The sequence below is a fragment of the Pelophylax lessonae genome (genome assembly GCF_965119305.1).
Source record: "Pelophylax lessonae genome assembly, chromosome: 6".
NCBI lineage: Eukaryota > Metazoa > Chordata > Amphibia > Anura > Ranidae > Pelophylax > Pelophylax lessonae.
Window position 1 is genome coordinate 19153119 of NC_138773.1, and position 21615 is coordinate 19174733.

Genomic DNA, 21615 nt, shown 5'->3' on the forward strand with positions numbered 1-21615 from the left:
CCAAAATCAAACTTTTTGCCAACAATGCAAAACGTTATGTTTGGCGTAAAAGCAACACAGCTCATCACCCTGAACACACCATCCCCACTGTCAAACATGGTGGTGGCAGCATCATGGTTTGGGCCTCCTTTTCTTCAGCAGGGACAGGGAAGATGGTTAAAATTGATGGGAAGATGGATGGAGCCAAATACAGGACCATTCTGGAAGAAAACCTGATGGAGTCTGCAAAAAACCTGAGACTGGGAGATTTGTCTTCCAACAAGACAATGATCCAAAACATAAAGCAAAATCTACAATGGAATGGTTCACAAATAAACATATCCAGGTGTTAGAATGGCCAAGTCAAAGTCCAGACGTGAATCCAATCGAGAATCTGTGGAAAGAACTGAAAACTGCTGTTCACAAACGCTCTCCATCCAACCTCACTGAGCTCGAGCTGTTTTCCCAGAAGGAATGGGCAAAAATTTCAGTCTCTCGATGTGCAGAACTGATAGAGACATACCCCAAGCGACTTGTAGCTGTAATCGTAGCAAAAGGTGGCGCTATAAAGTATTAACTTAAGGGGGCTGAATAATTTTGCACGCCCAATTTTTCAGTTTTTTATTTGTTAAAAAAGTTTTAAATATCCAATGAATTTCGTTCCACTTCATGATTGTGTCCCACTTGTTGTTGATTCTTCACAAAAAATTACAGTTTTATATCTTTATGTTTGAAGCCTGAAATGTGGCAAAAGGTCGAAAAGTTCAAGGGGGCCGAATACTTTCGCAAAGCACTGTATGTTGTGCAATAGTCATCCCACCACAGGAGGCACTGTGGCTGAATTTTCATGGTGTAGACTTGCAGAGTTCTTGCTGTAGACTCAACACTTCTACTTTGCACTTGCTAGAGACATTAAAGGCAATCGCACTTCCAAAAAAGAGTAGATAAAACTTATCAATTTATTTGTAACAAGATAAAATGGATCATGAGATCAATCTATACAAAAGGTAGAGACAAAAAACATATACAGTAATGTAAAAACATGAGTGAAGTTGCATGGATATGAAGCCATGTGTATAACATTGAATTGCACATATACTGTGGGGGTACATGATGAAAGATGAGGAAATCCTCCAACCCAATGCGTTTCAGGCGAGAGCCCCTTTCTTCAGGGCTATACAGATGGAGAATATTGATTTCCTAAACACTATAGTAAATCAATATTCTCCATCTGTATACCCCTGAAGAAAGGCACTCACGCCTGAAATGTGTTGGGTTGGAGGATTTCCTCATCTTTCATCATGTACCCCCACAGTATATGTGCAATTCAATGTTATACACATGGCTTCATATCCATGCAACTTCACTCATGTTTTTACATTATTGTAAATGTTTTTTGTCTCTACCTTTTGTATAGATTGATCTCATGATCCATTTTATCTTGTTACAAATAAATTGATAAGTCTACTCTTTTTTGGAAGTGCGATTGCCTTTAAAGTCCCACCCCCATGGGGAATTTTTTGTCTTGCTATAGCCTTTTGGGATGTTGGCAACCCACTTCCAGGGTTTCCTTTAGCTGGGGACTTCGCTACAGTTTGCTAGAGACTTGCCACGCAAATTTGCTACAAATTGGGAAAGTGTCAACTAGAGTTTCAAGTACTCTGCAAGTGTACAACTTGATAGTGATAATGTGCAGCAAGGTAACAGACTTACAAATCAACACCGCCCCACATTTGTGGGAAGTTATCCTTGCTAACTGGGCAGTTACACACTGACAGGAATAGACAGTGACCTACCCAGAGCCCTCTACTGTGCCATGGTAGTTCATTGAGAACTATGAGCTGACAGACTGGCAAAGGCTGTTGTAGTTTCTTCATTCACAGAACTCTGTGAATGTGTCAGCATCACCAAGTGATGGGGAGCGCATTGTGGAGGTTGTGAACCCAACGGCTGACTGCTGAGGGTCGATGGCTCAGAGAAGCAGCTACACAGGGTTGCAGGCACAGACCTGGACAGGTAGCTAGAGCATAAGTTTCCCCAGGGCACAGAGTCTAAGAGTCCAAGGTTTTTTTTTTTTTTTTTTACCAGAGCCTCTAATGGTGAGGGTGGTCTTGGCTGCAGCTGAATCCAGATCACGGCCCCCCAGGGTCTCCCAGCTCAAGCTCACAGCTGGCTGTGGTGGATGGAGAGGAAGCAGCAGCCCAGGGCATCAAGGGAGAACAAGCCAAAGGTCGGGGCAACCAGCATACAGGGATGGTCTGGTGAACAAGCCAATGTAACGCATGCGGCAAGAAACACACATGGAAGCCTTCACACAATTGTTGCTTGGACAAGGATGGCTTGCAGTGTGCGGGTTAATATCATTTTTCCCATTAGAGGCTGGGGTGGAGCCATGCTGGTGCAGCTGCTGTTTTTTTAAATGTTACTAAACCCACAACAGTAACGCCCATTCAGACTGGCGCGACACGACTTGCTGGGGCGACCTGTGAAGTCCCGGTGCACTTGCAGGGACTTCATATAATTGAAGTCAATGCAAGTCACCTCCAGGTTGCCCCAAAGTAGTACAGGACCCTTTTTCTAAGTCGGAGCGACTTGTGTCGCTCCTATTAGAACCGGTCCTGTACTATTCAATGGCGAGCGACTGACCGCGACTTGTCAGGCGACCAAGTGTGAATGGACCCTAAGGCTCTATTCACAGATGAGCATATCATTATATATGTTTATTGTGGAGGAAAAATGTCTTTGTGAGAATCTTTAGGCTCCATTCACACCTAAGCATATCATTTTCAGGTGTTTTTTTGGGCTTTTTCCAGCCGTTTTTTGGGCTTTTTCCAGCCGTTTTTATGGGCATTTTTCAGGAGTTTTTATTGGCTTATTTCTGGCATATTTTGGGTTTTTTCAGGTATTTTTTTTTTATTTTTTCAGGCGTATGTTTGAGCTTTTTTTCAGGTGTTTTTTCATTCTTTTTTCAGGCGTTTTTTTTTTTTTTTAGCTTTTTCTCAAGCGTTTTTCGCAGGCGTTTGGAGGCAGGCATTGACATCTAACAAAAAGGTATTTTTGGGCTTTTTTCAGGTGTTTTTTTGGGGCTTTTTTCAAGCGTATTTTTGAGCTTTTTTCAGGCGTTTTTTCGGGCTTTTTTCAGGCGTTTTTATGGGCTTTTTTCAGGCGTTTTTATGGGCTTATTTCAGGCGTATTTTGGGCTTTTTTCAGGTATTTTTTTTTTTTTTTCAGGCGTATGTTTGAGCTTTTTTTCAGGTGTTTTTTTTTTTTGGAGCTTTTTTTCACGCGTTTTTTTGCAGGCGTTTGGAAACAGGTATTGACATCTAACAAAAACACTTTTAATCTGACGAAAAAGAAGGTCATGTACTTTTTTGAGCTTCAGGTGTTTTGCACAAGGTGACAAAATACTCAGATGTGAACAGGGGCCATTGAAATTAATGGGATTTTTCTTGTTGGGCGTTGAGACTTTTGAGACTTCAGAGATTTTTCAGCAAAAGTATTGGGACGCCTACCTTTACACACACATGAACTTTGTGGAGAGAAGGCCTGGCTCGCAGTCTGCGCTCTAATTCATCCCAAAGGTGTTCTCTCAGGTTAAGGTCAGGACTCTGTACAGGCCAGTCAAGTTCTTACACCCCAAACTCTCTCATCCATGTCTTTATAGAACTTGCTTTGTGCGCTGGTGTGTAGTCATGTTGGAACAGGAAGGGCCCATCCCCAAACTGTTCCCACAAAGTTGGGAGCATGAAATTGTCCAAAATGTCTTGGTATGCTGACGCCTTAAGAGTTCCCTTCACTGGAACTAAGGGGCCAAACCCAAACCCTGAAAAACAACCCCACACCCTAATCCCCCCTCCACCAAATAATTTGGACCAGTGCACAAAGCAAGATCCATAAATACATGGCTCAGCGAGTTTGGGGTGGGGGAACTTGATTGGCTCGCACAGAGTTTTGACCTCAACCCAAGAGAACACCTTTGGGATGAATTAGAATGGAGACTGCGAGCCAGGCCTTCTCGACCAACATCAGTGCCTGACCTCACAAATGCGCTTCTGGAAGAATGGTCAAACATTCCCATAGACACACTGCTAAACCTTGTGGACGGCCTTCCCAGAAGAGTTGAAGCTGTTATGGCTGCAAAGGGTGGGCCAACTCAATATTGAACCCTACGGTCTAAGACTGGGATGTCATTAAAGTTCATGTGCGTGTAACGCCAATGTGTCCCAATACATTTGACAAAATAGTGTATATACATCCATGACAAGTCAATTGACTGAAATAGAAACCGCTGAATCACTTATCACACATCAGTAACACATAATGCAATTGTTATCAATACTATATATATATATTTATATAATATTTTTTACAAAAAAATATTTCAAATATAGATTTGAATTTTTTACAATTTCACAAAATATTCAAACATTGACCATTAATTCATGTTTATATTTTTTAGCCTCTAAATAAAGAAATAACATATATGCAAAGCCGATATACAGGGCCTTTAAGATACATATCTCTAGATTAGAAGTTTGCATTCAAATTACACATCTTACATAAACAGAGGGAACATTGAAAGATCATGGTCACTGACCAATATTTCTAACAATACAGGTAATAAAAAAAATAAATAAAATGTAGCTATATTGACTGATAACCTCCTCTGTGTGCCCAGGGAAGGACAATGTCATTGTGCTGGTTGATGATCTGGAGGACAGCAGTGATAAGGAGAAGACTCGAATCCTGGAGAATCAGCGCAGTATTGGAAAGATGGCCAGTGACCTCCTCCTCATATCACACACACAGAAAGCTGACAAACGCCAACTTGAAAGTATACTGAAGAGTATAAAGCAATTTTGTCATCTGTCAGGTAATTATGGTGGTGGTTGGTGGTGGTGGTGGGTGGTTGGTGGTGGTGGTTGGTGGTGGTGGGTGGTGGTTGGTGGTGGCGGTGGTTGGTGGTGGTTGGTGGTGACGGTGGTTGGTGGTGGTTGGTGGTGGTGGTTGGTGGTGGGTGGTGGTTGGTGGTGGCGGTGGTTGGTGGAGGTGGTTGGTGGGGGTTGGTGGTTGGTGGTGGTTGGTGGTTGGTGGTGGGTGGTGGTTGGTGGGGGTGGTGGTTGGTGGTGGCGGTGGTTGGTGGTGGTGGTGGTTGGTGGTGGCGGTGGTTGGTGGTGGTTGTTGGTGGTGGTGGCGGTGGTTGGTGGTGGTGGTGGTTGGTGGGGGTGGTGGTTGGTGTTGGCGGTGGTTGGTGGTGGTGGTTGGTGGGGGTTGGTGGTTGGTGGTGGTTGGTGGTTGGTGGTGGGTGGTGGTTGGTGGGGGTGGTGGTTGGTGGTGGCGGTGGTTGGTGGGGGTGGTGGTTGGTGGTGGCGGTGGTTGGTGGCGGTGGTTGGTGGTGGTGGTGGTGGTGGGTGGTGGTTGGTGATGGTGGGGGTGGTGGGCATGGTGGGGGTGGTGGGGGTTCACACCATCGTGCAAGTAATACCTTTTTTAAAAAGAGTGCATGGGTCTTTAGCCGCAGACTTAAGCCTGATACAGATTTTTTATTTGGAATGGCGGAAATGTGAAAATAAATAAATAAATAAAAGCATGCTAAGAGCCATAAGTTAATCAGTATATATTTTTTTAAACCTAAAAATTGACAAATCTCCACATCGAAAGTAATCCCTACCCCAGATTTGGTTCGAACAAGGTTCAGAGAACTTCAAAGATTTTGTGACGTTGAATCATAACTCCAGTAAAATCAATGGGAGCCAAATTTGTTCAATGAAAAAAAACAGAATTTTTGGGCACTGCCATTGGAAACATGTACCAATGCAAACACATTTTTGAAAAATTCCATTTGGCCAGAAGCAGTGATATTTTATAGCATTGACACTTACAAAGGAAAAATAACTATTTTAAATTGCACGTCGATTGTTTATGCGCCTGTATGCATAGGCGCATTACAATTAATAGGATGTATTTTAGCTCAGTAAAAAAAAAGCTGTACTGAGCTTTTTCAAGCTGCAGTGTGCAAGAGGGCTTAGGCATCAGTGGGCAATATGGTTTGGCTGGATGTTCGAGTTAAACATAAGTTAGACTCAAACATGAGGTGTTCGTGTGTTCACCGAATACACGAACACCCATGCTGCTCGGCGGCAAGTTCGCCCACCGATAAGCGCCATATAATGCACCGCGCGATTGCAGTGCATTAAGTGCTTGGGATTGGCCAAAGCATGCACCTGACCTGTGAGCTTTGGCCAACCAGCAGGGTGCCTTTAGCCAATCATGGCTCAGGGGCTAAGTCCACGCCCCACACTTTATAAGGCTGCTGCTGACACAGCAGCCGTATATAGTGTGTTACAATAAAGATTAGGTAGGTAGACAGTGTAGACAGTGTAGACAGTGTAGTCAGTGTAGTGTACAGGTTATACCCCACTTTTAAAATGTATAGATATGTTGAAGTCATGGGTTTCCGCTTTCAGTGCTCCCCAAGTTTTGTGTCCCGGACACTTATAGTTCATGAGCAGGGCCATGCCAAGTTGACCAAGATTTCCCATAGACTCCAATGTTAAAGACAGGAAGCAGTGCCACGCCAAGCTGACCAAGATTTCCCATAGATGCCAATGAGCACTGTAAGCTGTAAATTTATCTAGGCAGAAAGGGGGTGAAAGTGCCCTGTATTTAAATGGTTAAGGGGAACCCTATGACAGAATTAAAAAAAAAAAATGGCATGGGGTCCCCCCTAAAATCTGTACCAGGCCCTTTGGATCTGATATAGATTTTGAGGGGAACGCCACGCCAAAATTCTAAAAAAAAATGGCGTGGGGTCCCCCCTTAAAATCGATACCAGGCCCTTTGGGTCTGGAATAGATTTTAAGGGGAACCCCACACCAAAATTTAAAAAAAACGGCATGGGGTCCCCCCAAAAATCCATACCAGACCCTCATTCAAGCATGCAGCCTGGCAGGTCAGGATGGCGGGGGGACGAGCAAGGGACATTGAGGGACACTTTTTTTATTTTTGAATAAAAGACTAGGCAAAAACTGTCTTTTGTGTTTATTTTTTTTGTAAATTTTTTTGGTGAATGGATAGGTGTACGATGTACCCGATACCCATTCACATAGGGGGGGCAGTATCTGGAGGCCCCCTTGTTAAAGGGGGCTTCCAGATTCCAATAAGTCCCCAACCCGCAGACACCCACAACCACAGCCAAAGGTTGTCGGGAAGAGGCCCTTGTCACCATCAACATGGGGACCAGGTGCTTTGGGGGGCACCTCAAAGCACCCTCCCATGTTGGGGGCAAGTGGCCTGGTATGGTTCAGGAGGGGGGGGGGCACGTGCTCATCCCCCCCCTATACTGGCCTGCCAGGCTGCATGCTCAGAAAATCATCTGGTATGGATTTGGGGGGGGGGGGCATGCTGCTTTTTTTCCCTTTAAATCTATTCCAGAGCCGAAGAGTCTAGTATGGTACGGGGAGGGGGGGTAGGCCTGTGTGGCCCTCAAAGACTAGAGTTTGACATCGCTGTTGCAGAAAAATTGCTGAGTTCTCATGATTTTAATGATACAAACAGTTATTTTTGTCTCTACAACTTTTGTATTTTTCAGAAAGTTTTCCTAAAAGTCCACAAGAACAAACACCAAATTCACTAAATGTGAGTGACAAAGACAAATAATTTTCTGTTGCAAAATGTATATAGACAGACATTTTTGGATCTCTATTGACTAGTTTTATTTTACTGTGATGAGAAGTTTATGGATAGTGATGGGCAGAACACCTCCAGGTTCTCTACTACACCAGAACTCCAGAACAGGGATAAAGTTCTGACCATAACCCAGAACCCTATTTAGGTCTATCAGACCAGAGCTCAAAAAATAAAAGTCCCAATTTTTAAGGCTTACATGCAAGGCATTGGCCATAAAAAGGGTACCGGGCATGGGCACTGCCCTGGGGGACATGTATCAATGCAAAAAAAACTTTTAAAAATATAATTTTCAAATGAGCAGTGGTATGTTTAAAGTGAAACAATAAAAACAAGAAAATTGCAAAAAGATTGTGCCGGGGGGGGGGGGGGGGGTACTCTTAATCTGCCTGTAAAGTGGTGCATGTGTATTATGTATAGAACCTGCTGCAGCAAAACTGACATTTCAAAAGAAAAAAAAATGACATTTAAATAGATTTTCCCTGCAGGATTTCTCGATTTTGTAAGCAATGGCTTGGGGAGCCAGTCTGTATGATGAGGCCACATTTCAGTGCAAACAGACGCTGCTGGCCCCCTCATAATGGCATGGGAACATCTGCCCCTCCTAGTTGGCCCCTCAGACATGATGGGAGGGGGGGGGGACTTATTACACAAATGTATTAGATAATAAGAAATGGGTGATTGGATGCACTATAAACTGTGTATAACTAGGGGCTGCCGCTGACACAAAAAGAAAAACTAAAAAAAAATGTAAAAACTAAAACGGGGGAACACCAGCATCACATTAAGACAAACTGCCGCTGACGGTTTTAAAAAGGGGTAGGAGAACAATGACAATAATAAAAAAAAAAAAATATGTGGTGCTTGGTGCACTATAGAGGTGCGCTATAGACTGTGAACAATTGGGGACTGCCACTGACACAAATTGAAAAACTAAACAAAACAAAAAAAATATATAAAAAAGGGGGAGCACCAGCGCCAGAGTAAGACAAACTATGGCTGACAATTAAAAAAAAAGGAGCAGGGAAAAAAAAGAGGACGCAGCAAAAAAAAAAAAAAAACACTATACGACACTCACACTACACTATACTCACACTACAGTGATACTACACTGATACTACACTGACCCTCACACTAACTAGCTTGCTGAGCCCTGTCCTTATCTCCAACTTCACACTGCAAAGGGTTCCATAGGAAGGAACTTTTTATAGTGTGGGTTGGAACTATGAGCACTGAGCCATTGTTGGGCAAATTCATCATGGCTCTGCCCAATCAGGGCTCTGTTGGGCAAAGCCTGGCACCTAACCAGTGGTAAGGTGCATTGATTTAGCCAATCAGGGCCCTAGAATGCACTGTGAAGTGCATTCTGGGGTGCTCGGTGGCAAACATCCTGAATGGGCTCTGTTCGGGGCCGAACAGCTCACCCATCTCTCTTTATGGACACCAAAATGGCCTTCCTAAAAAAAGTCCTGAAAACAAATATATAATAAATAACTATATTATTGGTCTTCAGTCCTAAAAACAATATATGCCAATCCTAAAAATAGTTGGGGGGGGCGTGGCTTGGCACGCACGGGAGATGGCTGCATAGCACACGAGCTCCGGGAACACAAGTGTGGATCTCCTAACCACCAGCGACCTAAAAGAGGCAAAATGGGCAGAATAACCAAATCGAGGTCCCAGACAAAGCAAACCCTCACCCACAGGTCCGTTGCAGGGAAATACATACCTGATATCTTCAAAAATCAGCCCCCTGGAAATAAAACACACATCCGGATCCAAGATGGTGCCGGCAGAGGAGCACAAGGAGGACGAGGAATATGAGGAGGAATCGATCGCGGCTTCTGAGGAAATGGTAGGAAATGACCTACACCGTGATCACCCCCTCACCTACACAGATATGACTGAGATCGCAGCTAATATTAAAAATTCCTTTTCTGCTGCCATCACAGATTTAAAGGCAGACATATATATGCTCAATGAACAGGTACCAGTGGGGGAAAAATGGCTGGGAAACAAAGGGAGAGAGCCATAATAAGACTTGAAGAAGTCTTGTTACCCATTGTTACCCATCCTAAGCATCTAATCGCAATTAACAGGCAAATAGAAGATTTGGACAATAGAGGTAGGAGAAATAATCTGAGTCAGGGGGATCCCTGAAACAGTTAACTCTGACCAGATCAAACCTGCCATCAGGTCTATATTTAACAGACTCTTGGACAGGCCTAATGAATCTCCCACTGAATTCGACAGAGTTCACAGAGTTCTCAGGCCCAGGGCTCCTGACCCAGCTCCCTCAGGGACACAATATACTGCCTGTCCAGCTTTCCTCTAAAAGAAGAGATTTTGAAGAAAGCCAGACAAAATGAACAACCGAAAACAGAAAAACAGATCCTTTTCAACGAACAACCTATACAACTGTTCCAAGACCTCTCCCCTATCACCTTAAAGAATAGGAGAGCATTTAAACCCATCCTTGAAGCCCTCAAAATTAAAGGCATCACCTACAGATGGAAGTTTCCATTTGCTCTCCAATGCTACCCACAATGGCAAGCACTTTCTTCTCCGCACACCTGAAGATTTACCTAGTTTCTGTGAAAATCTGCAGATTGATCTGGTAGACCTTCCTGAATGGTACCAGGAATTCAAAATACCACCAACACACTGCCCAGCCTCTATCTCCTCCAGGTCCTCACCTAGCAAGCCCCCTTATCAGAAGGGGAAAAAACAGAAATTTCTAGACCATCCTAACACTTCTCCACCACCACACAAAAGCCCAAGCCATAGGGAATATGACTAATCCAATCATGGATTTACCTTTACAGAACCAATAAGTATTTCCCAGCATTAAAGAACTTTTGATGTCACCAGGATATGAGAATACCAAGGTTGTTGTTTTTTTTCTTTCTTCTGTTTTGGCCATTTTTATAGGCAATTTATGAGCAGCACCTTACTGAATTGCAGGCTATAACGATTTCCTAATCCTGATTAGCCATGCAACGCACCTACTGGTCCAGCATAACTCATTAGGCAATGACTATTTGACACCACAATTAATTATGTTGCTGTTCTCATGGTTTATACCCCTTTCCTTTAGCCTCTTCTATTGTATATGCATTAGGACCGATTTGCTGAAGTTCGACAGGACATCTACAGTTTTCCAGTCCGACCGCCCCCTGGAACCAGCTCCTGGGATGAAACTAAGGTCATGTTACCCTACCCTGAATCTCACTCAGCGTGTACATCGTTACATGCCAATATCCTGAATACACTGCACTTATTTTCCTGAATCTCAGATTGGTCCCAGGTGAAGGTGCATTTTTCCTAACTTATACTGGAACGGAGACTCACAAGATAGATATGACTAACCTAACATGATCCTACTTTTTTGGATCCCACAAGTACTTCTCAGCATTATCGATTCCTCAGTGTTATCAGGATGTAAGCAGAACATGGATGCAGTATTCTTCCTTAAAGCAAAAAATTAGAGATCGACCGATTATCGGCAACACCGATATATCGGGGGCCCATATGCACTTTCCCCGATATATCGTAATCGGCCCCTGAGGTTACCGATATTGCCGATATTTAGGGAAAGTGAATGTCCTGGGGTGATGCCTGCAGCTAGAGGCATCACCCCGGTACCGGTGTCCATAGCTGACGGTCGACTGACTTGTAATGACAACAGATGCGGCTGAGAAGTCACTTGGCTGTCATTACAAGGAGCGGGAGGGGACGTCCCCCTCCTCCTGCCGCCTTCCACGGCTCACCCGGGTCTCCCGTCCCACCGGGAGATCCGGGCATCCTACCTCTACTGCCGCCGCCGAAGAGAAGACCCGGTGTAGCATGAAGATGCGTCCCCGTGAAAGCCAGTATCCCTGCCGCAAGTGTGCATGCGCGGGTCTCCATGTAAAAAACCCGGAAGTGATGTCATGACATCACTTCCGGGTGCTCTGCGCCAAATTAAAAAAACTGACAGCATTTAAAACAACCAAATTTTGCGTTTTGAATGCTTTTCAGTGCCGAGGAGGGGTTTGGGGTCTTTTAGACCCCCAGATCCCTCCACAAGGAGTAACTTTAGAAAAAATATATATATTTTTCACATGTCCGAAAATATCGGGCGATATCGATATCCGATGACCAAAATATCGGTATCGGTATTAAAAAAACCAATCGGTCGATCACTACAAAAAATACCCCCGGAACAGTCAGGACTATTGCATTTAAGCAACGATAGCTCCTGAACTGTCCCCTGTTTCACTTACCTGTAAGAAGAAATACTTACCTTGAAAATGTCTTGACTAGCGCTGCCATCTCAGGTGTGGGCAGCTGAAGCCGGAGCGTCCCTCTTTGTGTCCTCTTCGGTGATATTGGAGTCCCAAAATGCCCTGCTCTTCACTTCTGGTGCAGGCGCATCATCCCAGAAGCTGTTCAGCAGGGAATGACGCGCCTACACCGGAAGTGACGAGTGACTCCGGTGCAGGGGCATTGACTCCTGGGATTGATGACGCTCATCTCCTAGGAGTCAATGCAAAGAGGAAGTGACGTCATGCACCATGTCCGCAGAGGGAGGAAGAGGAAGGAAGGTAAGTATATTTTCATTAAAAACAAGGTAAGTGAAACAAAAAAAAAAATTAATTATCCAATTCTTTTTCAGGTGTATTTAAGCTAGCGGACGGTGCAAACTTAATTTATGACACCCATCTGGCAGTCCCCTAAATTGACCAAGCTTCTATATAACATATTGACTAAGATCGTGATTATGCTTTTCCAAACTTGAGGAATATCACTGAAATTTATTTATTTTTTTTCTGACACAACAAACTCATACTACAACTCTAATATACTTTTAGGAGACGCCATCCGGCATAACTTACACCACGTGTACTACAACTAAAAGAGAAGACACCAGATGGGGGTCAGCCCAATATTTAGGCGCAGGGATCAGTTCTCATTTGTTATCTATAATCCCATTTGTACTCAAATCCACATAATCTGTTTTTTCAATAGATAAGTTTGACTGTCATACAGCTCCAGGTTACCTCGGTATTATAAGTTTATTATGGTGAAAGTTTTATTTCCCAGTCTGCAAACATATCCTAGACATATACAAGACTGTCATTGAATGACAACCTCCATATATTACTGAAGAATTACCAAGCCAAATGCTGACATCAACCGTTCTCAACAATTGTGTAAAGGTGATACCAATATACTTGAGTAATATACTGTAGCTGCTAGTCCCCATATTTAACTAATGATCACTGAGCTTTACATAACTGACCTCAGCTTTTACAATCGGAGTCCATACCTCCCTTCCCATGACATAGTCTTAAGAGACCTCATAGCTATTACTATTAGACGTGAGTGCCTCTTCTTCCCTCTCACGGTTGCGTCTTCAGTGACCTCCAAATAGGAATCTACTTTAGTTTTACATGACACAATTTTTTTGTTTCATCTTTAACCTCCTAACACACCTCGCCTGTGGATCCTCACCGGAGAGACTACAGGCAAATATTTTCAACCTCTCCAAAACCCATTTTCCCATCCTATTTCCTTAACCTTTCCTTCTTCTCCCCTCTTCCTACCTCACTTTTTCTTAGCTCTCTATCCTTTCTCCTCCCTCTGTCTTTTTCCCCCTTGGGTTTTTCTTTTTTTTTTTCTTCTCCCTCCCTTTCTCATTATGGCCTACGCACACGTAGGGACTACCCCATTAATTATCTCCCACAACATCAACGGACTTAATATTCCTGAAAAGGGAACTAAATTACTTTACAAACTTAAAAAAAGCTAAACCCCACATTGTCATGCTCCAGGAAACACATTTTAAAAGGTCTAAGATACCTAAACTGACCAACACATACTTCATAAAGGCTTACCATGCAACAAATCCCCTGGCAAAACGAAAAGGGTTTTCAATTCTCCTAAGTAAAAAATCCTTCTGTTCAGTGGAAGATAAACTTTTGGACCCAGAGGGTAGGTATATCTTCCTAAAGGGCCCCTTGAATGGTAAGCCAGCTACACTCGCAAATGTACAGTATATTTCCCAAATAAGGGGCACACCAATTTCTGTCAACATCTGATGGATGAGCTGAAGTCTTTTTCTAGAGGATGTATCATTCTGGGCGGCGACTTCAATATACCTCTAAATCCTATTATGGATACATGGTCAAAGACAACATGTGTATCCTACAAAATCCTCAAAAGGATCAAGACTCTCCTTAGCTCTCTAACATTAATAGATGCCTGGAGATCTTTACATCCCTCTGAAAGGGACTTCACCTTTTACTCCACTCCACACAAAAGATATACTAGAATAGATCACATCTACATCACTCAAAGAGACTTACCAGATCTATTAACTGCAAAACTAGGGGTCATCTCAATTTCAGACCATGCCCCTATATCCTTATCTCTGAAAACACACAAGCATAAACCCCACAACTTTAATTGGAGACTCAACGCCTCATTATTGATAGACCTTGAAACACAAAAATATATCCAAAATTCACTGTTAGACTATTTTCGACTCAATAATGATCATACCACGTCACCCATGACAATATGGGAGGCACACAAATGTGTCATCACAGGCAAACTAATAAAAATTGGTGCCAGAAGGAAGAAAGAGAAAAACAAAAGAATGATCTAGCTACCAAGATTGCCCTACTTGAAGCCACGCACAAACAATCCATAGCTCTAAATTTAGAGACAGAACTCCTAGATGCGAGAAGATCCTTAAAAAACGTAATAGACATTAAAATGAAAGGAAACCTATTCTTCAAAAAGTCCATATATTATGAATTTGGTGATAAGAGTGGTAAATTATTAGTGAAAGCTCTTAAGGAAACAAATCTCATGGGTAACATTCATGGCATCCGCAGACCAGATGGCAAATTGGAACATGACTCAACTAAAATCGGACAAAGACCACACTGAATGCCCCAATTACAGACTAATTTCCATACTCAACTTAGATTTAAAGCTTTTAGCCAAAGTAATTGCTGATAGACTTAAGCCCCTCCTACATAAAACTTATAGCACCTGAACAAGTAGGCTTTATGCCAGGCAGAGAAGCTAAAGACAATATAATTAGGACTCAACTTAATAAATGTGACTAAACAAAGGAAACTCGAAGGCCTCCTGCTGTCAACAGATGCAGAGAAGGCCTTCGATAGAGTTGCCTGGAACTATATATTTGCCACCTGAACGCATGTTGGCTTTGGCAGAAATCTGATGTCTTGGATCAGTTCCCACTATTTAGATCCGTCTGCCCGAATCAAAATGAATGATGTCCTAATACCTTAATACCACTTTAAATATTTTCAATACACATGCACAGGCTTACAATCTCTCCTCCAAACCCAGACCCTTGTCTTCACTGGCTAATAATCCAGACCCCCCCCCCCCGACCTAGATAATTCATTTTTTACGCAAACAGAACAAGACATTACTGTGACGTGAGTCACTTTGGTTGGGGGGCTTGTGAAACCCAGATTGCTTTAGGGAGGTTGGGAGACTCCTTGTCCAGTTTCCCCAGTCCTTTCTATGTGTAAGTCACCCTGTGTCTATTAGGGGCACAGGGTGACCAAGAACCCCAGTCAGGTCTGCTCTGCACTAATCAGACTCTTGCTAGTGGGGGGTTGTTGTTGTTGAATACCTGCATTCCATTGTTCTATTGTTCCTGTCTGCCTTGAATAAGCTTATTATGGGATGTGTATGTTTGTGTGGCTAAGGGGGAGGGGTTGTCAGATTGTATATCTCTGTGTGCATGTGTTTTGAATAAACAGTTTGATTCTGGTTTGACTCCAAAACTTGTACTGTCTAGTTCTTGGGGTAACTATAGCCAGATTCATGTATCCCGTCTTCCAGAGCTTAGGAAGCAGATTCTTGGCGGAGATACCCAGTCGCAGTGTCCGGATTCCATCACAATTACCACCCCCCTCCTTGTTGCGCATTGTACGGCTAGGTCAACAGTGAAAACACTTTTGGCTTTTAACAGTGAAATACCAAACTTACGTCTATCATTTTGGTCATACCACCAATATGCATGATTTTATCCTAAACAATAAACAAAGAGATCTTCTCACCAGACCCCTTACCAACTTTGAAAAGATGTGCCTTAAAGACAAAACATATCAAAGACTGTACTTCTCTGGCCTACAGCATACTTGCTCAACCAATGATTGAATCAACAGATAAATATAAGCACACCTGGGAATGTGACCTAGGAGAAAAAATTTCAGATCAACAATGGGAGAAGGCTTGTGTATTGTCCCATAAATGCTCTATTAGCACTAAATTACAAGAAAATTCTTACAAAGTAAGGACTCAGTAGTACATTACCCCTGTTAAACTCAAATCCTGAAAAATAATCTGGTGCGCTAATATAATATATTATCCTGGTGTACAGTGATAAATTATATGTGTGTGTTACAAACACTGTGAGTATGCAACGTGACATATTATCAAAAAGTCCATTTGATACTGGATACTTCAAAAGAAATATGAAAATGTGCTCAAGTCACAAATCAGATTTGTGCTGGAGGTGCAATTCTAATAAAGGCACATTTCTTCATATATGGTGGGAATGTGAAGAAATTAAAAAATACTGGAAAGAAGTTAGGTATTGGATTAAGCACATAACCAACACACAATTAAAACTAGATGCAGCATGTTTCTTCACATAAATGGTTATTCTTATAAAACTTACAAGAAATCTTTGGTCAGGCACATGCTGAATGCGGCAAAAACCATCATCCCAATGAACTGGCACTCCAAACCGATACCAACAATAAAAAAATGGCTCTTGAAAATGAAAGCCATTCATGAAATGGAAGAAACATTCGCCATTGAAAAAGAAAATTCATCCACATTCCACGACCTTTGGAGCCCATGGACACTCTTCACAGTGTCCACCACATGTGAATCTCTCATGAACTCCTAAAGTACCTAAAACAACGACGTCTGTCTCGCTATTAGATATGAAAGTTAAAAGAAATAATGACAACAAATCTCCTCTCCCACCCCGCCCCCTTTTTTTTCTGCTTCCCTCCCTTCTCTCTTCTCCTTTTTTGGTTCACTCAAGTCTTACCCCCCCCCCCCCCTCACCCTCATACCTCTATCCCTAGAAATCTCCCAGTCTCTACCCGCAGATGCCATATAACATATGTTTACTTGTTTAACATCTTATCCGGCATGGCTTGTTTGGTTTAATTGTTCAAATGTTCGATTACAAGAAATATTTTTTGAAGTTTTCCTGTTGGTCTGATGTAAAGACTGGACTTAATTTTGATGTATGTTATTATTACATTAATTGTACAATGTACCATGCTTGTTTTTCTTATGCTCTTTGTTAAATAAACTTTTATTGTGAAAAGAAAAAAAGGAAAAAAAAGAAAATAGTTAGTACAGAACTTCTTATAACTGGGACTTATTTACTTTTTTTTTACCATGAATTTGTTCTCAGGGGGCTCCAACACCAACAAAGCCCAGCATTGCTGTCTTCTCCATATCAGAAGAGGGTCACATTCAATGGTTGAGGAGATTGCTGTCATCGGACATATTTGGACACCAACATGTCACCTTCCATAGTATCTCTCCAGATGATGGATGGCTCGGGGGTGTGAAATTTCAGTGTAAAGTTGCCGTCTTATATCACACAATGCAGAGCAGACGGTTTCCGGACACCCCTCATGGAGAATCTCTGTATCACAAAGTGTTACAACGAATGTCAGAAAAACTCGGTAAGGATTCTGCTCAGCTTAAAACTTTTTTGCTACATTTTATCATTTCAATGTGTGTAAGGAGTAACCTGCCATACGTGTAGTTTATTTCTGAAAATCAAAGAAAAAACTGCATTTCTACAAGGGTGCTGGCGCAGCTCATCCACCTCATGTACAAGAAAAACAAAGATTAAAGCCGCACTCCACAAAGTCATACCATGAAGTTTAATCAGTATAGACGACTTCCAACTCAGTCCCTGCCAAAGTCACTCCTCTTTGAAGCATTTCACTTTTATGGGGCTTCTTTGTAGATGAAGCACCCTCCTAGGTAGGTGCTAGAGAGAGCAAGAAAGTAAAGTTTTGAATCCTTTCTGCTTGCCAGAAGGATTGCCAGGTAAATCTATATTGTTCTCTGCCTACCAGAGAGCAGGATCTGCTAGTGAGGCCTGCTCATTGTGCTCAGGTGCAGCTCAGTTTGTCTGAAGTTTGCATATTGGACAGCAGGAGGAAACCTGACAAATGAATGCACAGGCATTTATTACAGCCCTGGCGATTAGCAGAGGAAAATGCCTCGGTGCATGCTGGGATACTGTATACATGCCAATAGCACTTGTGCTCTGGGTCTTTCAGCTAGAGAGTGGAGTCCTGGAGGGAGGAGGTGACTGCCTCCTCCTCTGTAGAAGTTGCCATGTGGCCTCAGGTGATCGACCTGAGAGCCTAAAAAGCTAGAGAGGAACTGAGCCTGGAGGTCCTGTAAAGCTGACTGGAAGGGCGACACTGGAAGTATCTGATTCTGCATAGAGTGAGTACAGATCTGTATCAAGGGGCCTGACCTGAGGGGGGCCATCCCTGCAGCTATTAGAGTCAGTGGATTGGTGTCAGTAAAGGGGATGCTAGAGAGTATGATGAAGATGATGTAGTTCACCAAGTCTATTGCTGGAGAAATAGCAACGAGACTAAACCCGTTCCATACACATGGCAGTATGGTCAAAGCAGCGTGATGGCTTTCAAAAGTAACCTGGTGAGGCCAAGTGAGAGTTGTCCCTATCAGCTGTACATAGGTCCAGTTGGAGTATCCCACTATTCCCTTCTCCCATCCACGTTCCACAATAAATACCAAAAACCAACACCCCTGGACTGTTTATTGAGTAACAAGTAAGGGGGAATGTGTGAACTGTACCCTAAGTGAATGTCTGCTGGTAATCAGAGGAGGCCCAACAAGTCATCACATAGCAAGCCCTATGGGGACAGTGTTACATAGAAAACCAATGGTTCAATACTAGTGGGCCCAAAATAAGCATCTAGATCAGGATAAGAGGTGAGCTTGGGTGTTCTCTGAACTATTCTATCTTAACTTCAAAGTTGCAATCTTTTGTTGGTGACCTCAGTGCCCTTATATGGACATGTCACCATATTCGGTCAGTGTTGGGGAATTAACCAATGCTCAGCTGATGAAGTGAAAGAGAGTCCCACTTGGAAGCTTGAATAGAGTTGAGTTTGAAGGATGCCCAAGCTCAGCTCCAATCAGACATTATTGTGCATACTTGATGCAGGTCAATGACTATAAAGCTATAATTTTCAGATTGAAATTAGCAATGTCAGCTTATGTATTTCTTTCAGGCCAGTTGTCTTTTAAAGATAAATTGCAGCCTTCCCTCCAGACTTGCACAGTTGTATGTGTTTCTCTGATTTTCTGGCCAAAGGGCATCTAGCATCATCTAACTCTTTCCTATCCAACCTAACTACATGCGGCCTGCCTTTTCATTAACTAGATTTTAGTTCTTTTAATCATGGAGGCTCAGCATGCCAATGTGGGTGTTCCCTAAGGAGTCTTTATGCAAATAAGCCTACCTAGAAGCACCCACTCCTTCACACTGACACTTACCCATTAAAGCATTTTGATATTTGCATAACGCCTCCCAAGAGCCAGTCCACTGCTTGCATCAGAACCGAGCGCTCGTCAGAGAAGTACTGAGGCAGAGTGCTGAGATGTTTTCCATCCTTTCATCAGCTTTGATCTGCCTGCATTGCATAAAGAAGCATAGAGACCCAATGCCATCACTAAAATAATGTATGTAATGTAAACAGAAAGATTTTACCTAAAAATCATATTAGCTTGTTGATAAGGAAGAAAAGAGGAACTAGCAAAGGCAAAATATAAGCATATTGAACCTCAAATTTAGGATACTTCTTTCCTTTGTTTGTAAACATACATTTCAAGTAAGATGTTTACACTGTAAAGCCTTAAAGGATAGGTCCATCTTTAGATACATGTTACATGTTACACCCGAAAGTAGGGTGTTACACATAACATGTTATTATGCAGCTTACCCCCTGAGCCCCTGACAATTCAGTCCTCTATGCAGTTTCCATTCAATCCTCCATGCACTCTCCATTCAGTCCTTTATGCACTCTCCATTCAGTCCTCTATGCAGTCTCCATTCAGCCCGCTATGCAGTCTCCATTCATTCCTCTATGCAGTCTCCATTCATTCATCTATGCAGTCTCCATTCATTCATCTATGGAGTCTCCATGCAGTCCTCTATGCACTCTCCATGCAGTCCTCTATGCACTCTCTATTCAGTCCTCCATTCAGTCTCCATTTAGTCCTCCATGCAGTCTCCATTCAGTCCTCCATGCAGTCTCCATTCAGTCCTCAATGCAGTCTCCATTCAGTCCTCCATGGAGTCTCCATTCAGTCCTCCATGCAGTCTCAATTCATTCCTACATGCAGTCTCCATTCAGTCCTTAATACAGACTCCATTCAGTCCTCTATGCACTCTTTATTTAGTCCTCCATGCTGTCTCCATTCATTCCTCTATGCACTCTTAATTCAGTCATCTATGTAGTCTCAATTCAGTCCTCTATGTAGTCTCAATTCAGTCCTCTATGTAGTCTCAATTCAGTCCTCTATGCAGTCTCCATTCAGGCCTCTATGTACTCTCAATTGAGTCCTCTATGCATCCCCCATTCAGTCCTCTATTCAGTCTCCATTCCTTCTTCTATGCTCTCCTCATGCAGTTCTCTATGCACTCTTCATTCAGTCCTCAGTTCCCCGTGAAAGGGGTACAGGGGTGTATAAGACTGGAAGGTGCAAGGTGGCTGCTGGATTGAAGACAGATGAGGATAAGACTAAGAGGGGTTGCTGGGTCAGAGATGGGTGATGATAAGACTCAATAATAGTCAATAATAATTACCAATAATAATTACCAATACTGATTATTACTTTCATTTTGTACACAGGAAAGGAAAAGGTGGTTATGATAATTGATGATGTGCAGGGTGGAAAAGAGATAATGTGGGTAAAGAAGATTCGCTCTGATATTGAGAGATTAGCTGAAGATCTCTGCCTCATTTTACATGAAGAAAAAGATGAAATGGCGCTGGTACAAAAACTAAAGACAGTACAGCAATTCCGCAATATGTCAGGTAATTTTCTCTAACTGTAATCAAAAAACAAACACAAGGGCGCACCGGCCTAGCACATTATTCTCCACAAAGGTTTTTTTTTTAATAAAAAGATAAAAATACTCACAAACGAGTTCTTGGTACATGCATATCAAAATAATATGTTGCCGTCGGCATCAGAAACTGGAAGATGTACCGTCCTCAAAAGCTTGGAATGGCTTACACGTTTCGAGTCTTAGCCTCTTCCTCAGAGCCTTGGTAGGCTCTGAAGAAGAGGCTAAGGCTCGAAACGCGAAACGCAAAAGCCATTCCAAGCTTTTGAGGACGGTACATCTTCCGGTTCTGATTCTGACGGCAACATATTATTTTGATATGCATGTACCAAGAACTCGTTTGTGAGTATTTTTATCCAATAAAACCTTTGTGGAGGATAATGCGCTAGGCCGGGGTGCCCTTGTGTTTGTTTTTTAAATACAGTGGTCCCAGACTACCCTGGTGTGGAAAGGAGCTGCAAGGCTGAAGCATTCAGGAGAAGCCAAGTAGAAGGTCTCTGGAAGCCACATGTGTGTGGCTTGAGTTGGTCAGAAGATCACCTCTCAAAACGTAGGAGATAGGGGCTTTGCACTACTTTTTTGTTTGGTCAATTTTCTCTAACTGACTTCACCTGTAATGTTCCTAAGCAATTATGTCCATAAAATAAAATTGAATAGAGATCTGAAGGCTGACAACTGTGATCTGGGAAGTGATGGTAACAGTGATAGAGAGAACACAAGAACTTAAAGCTGAACTCACTTAACCGGTTGCCGACCGCCGCAAG

The 21615-nt window shown here is 42.7% G+C and overlaps 2 protein-coding genes across 2 annotated transcripts in view; both read left to right on the forward strand.

Moving 5' to 3' along the window:
• Window positions 1–7638, forward strand: part of LOC309557628 (uncharacterized protein) — a gene marked incomplete at its 3' end in the record, with an annotated part of 126498 nt that extends 118860 nt beyond the window's left edge. Inside the window, 2 exon segments of the mRNA XM_082260419.1 lie at window positions 4658–4852; window positions 7571–7638. Of these exon segments, the coding sequence (XP_082116545.1) occupies window positions 4658–4852; window positions 7571–7638 (263 nt within the window).
• A 1810-nt stretch (window positions 7639–9448) lies between these two features.
• Window positions 9449–21615, forward strand: part of LOC309557629 (uncharacterized protein) — a gene marked incomplete at both ends in the record, with an annotated part of 40244 nt that continues 28077 nt past the window's right edge. The window contains 3 exons of the mRNA XM_082260420.1: window positions 9449–9520; window positions 17135–17411; window positions 20634–20819. Of these exons, the coding sequence (XP_082116546.1) occupies window positions 9449–9520; window positions 17135–17411; window positions 20634–20819 (535 nt within the window). The remainder of the gene's footprint in view (window positions 9521–17134; window positions 17412–20633; window positions 20820–21615) is intronic.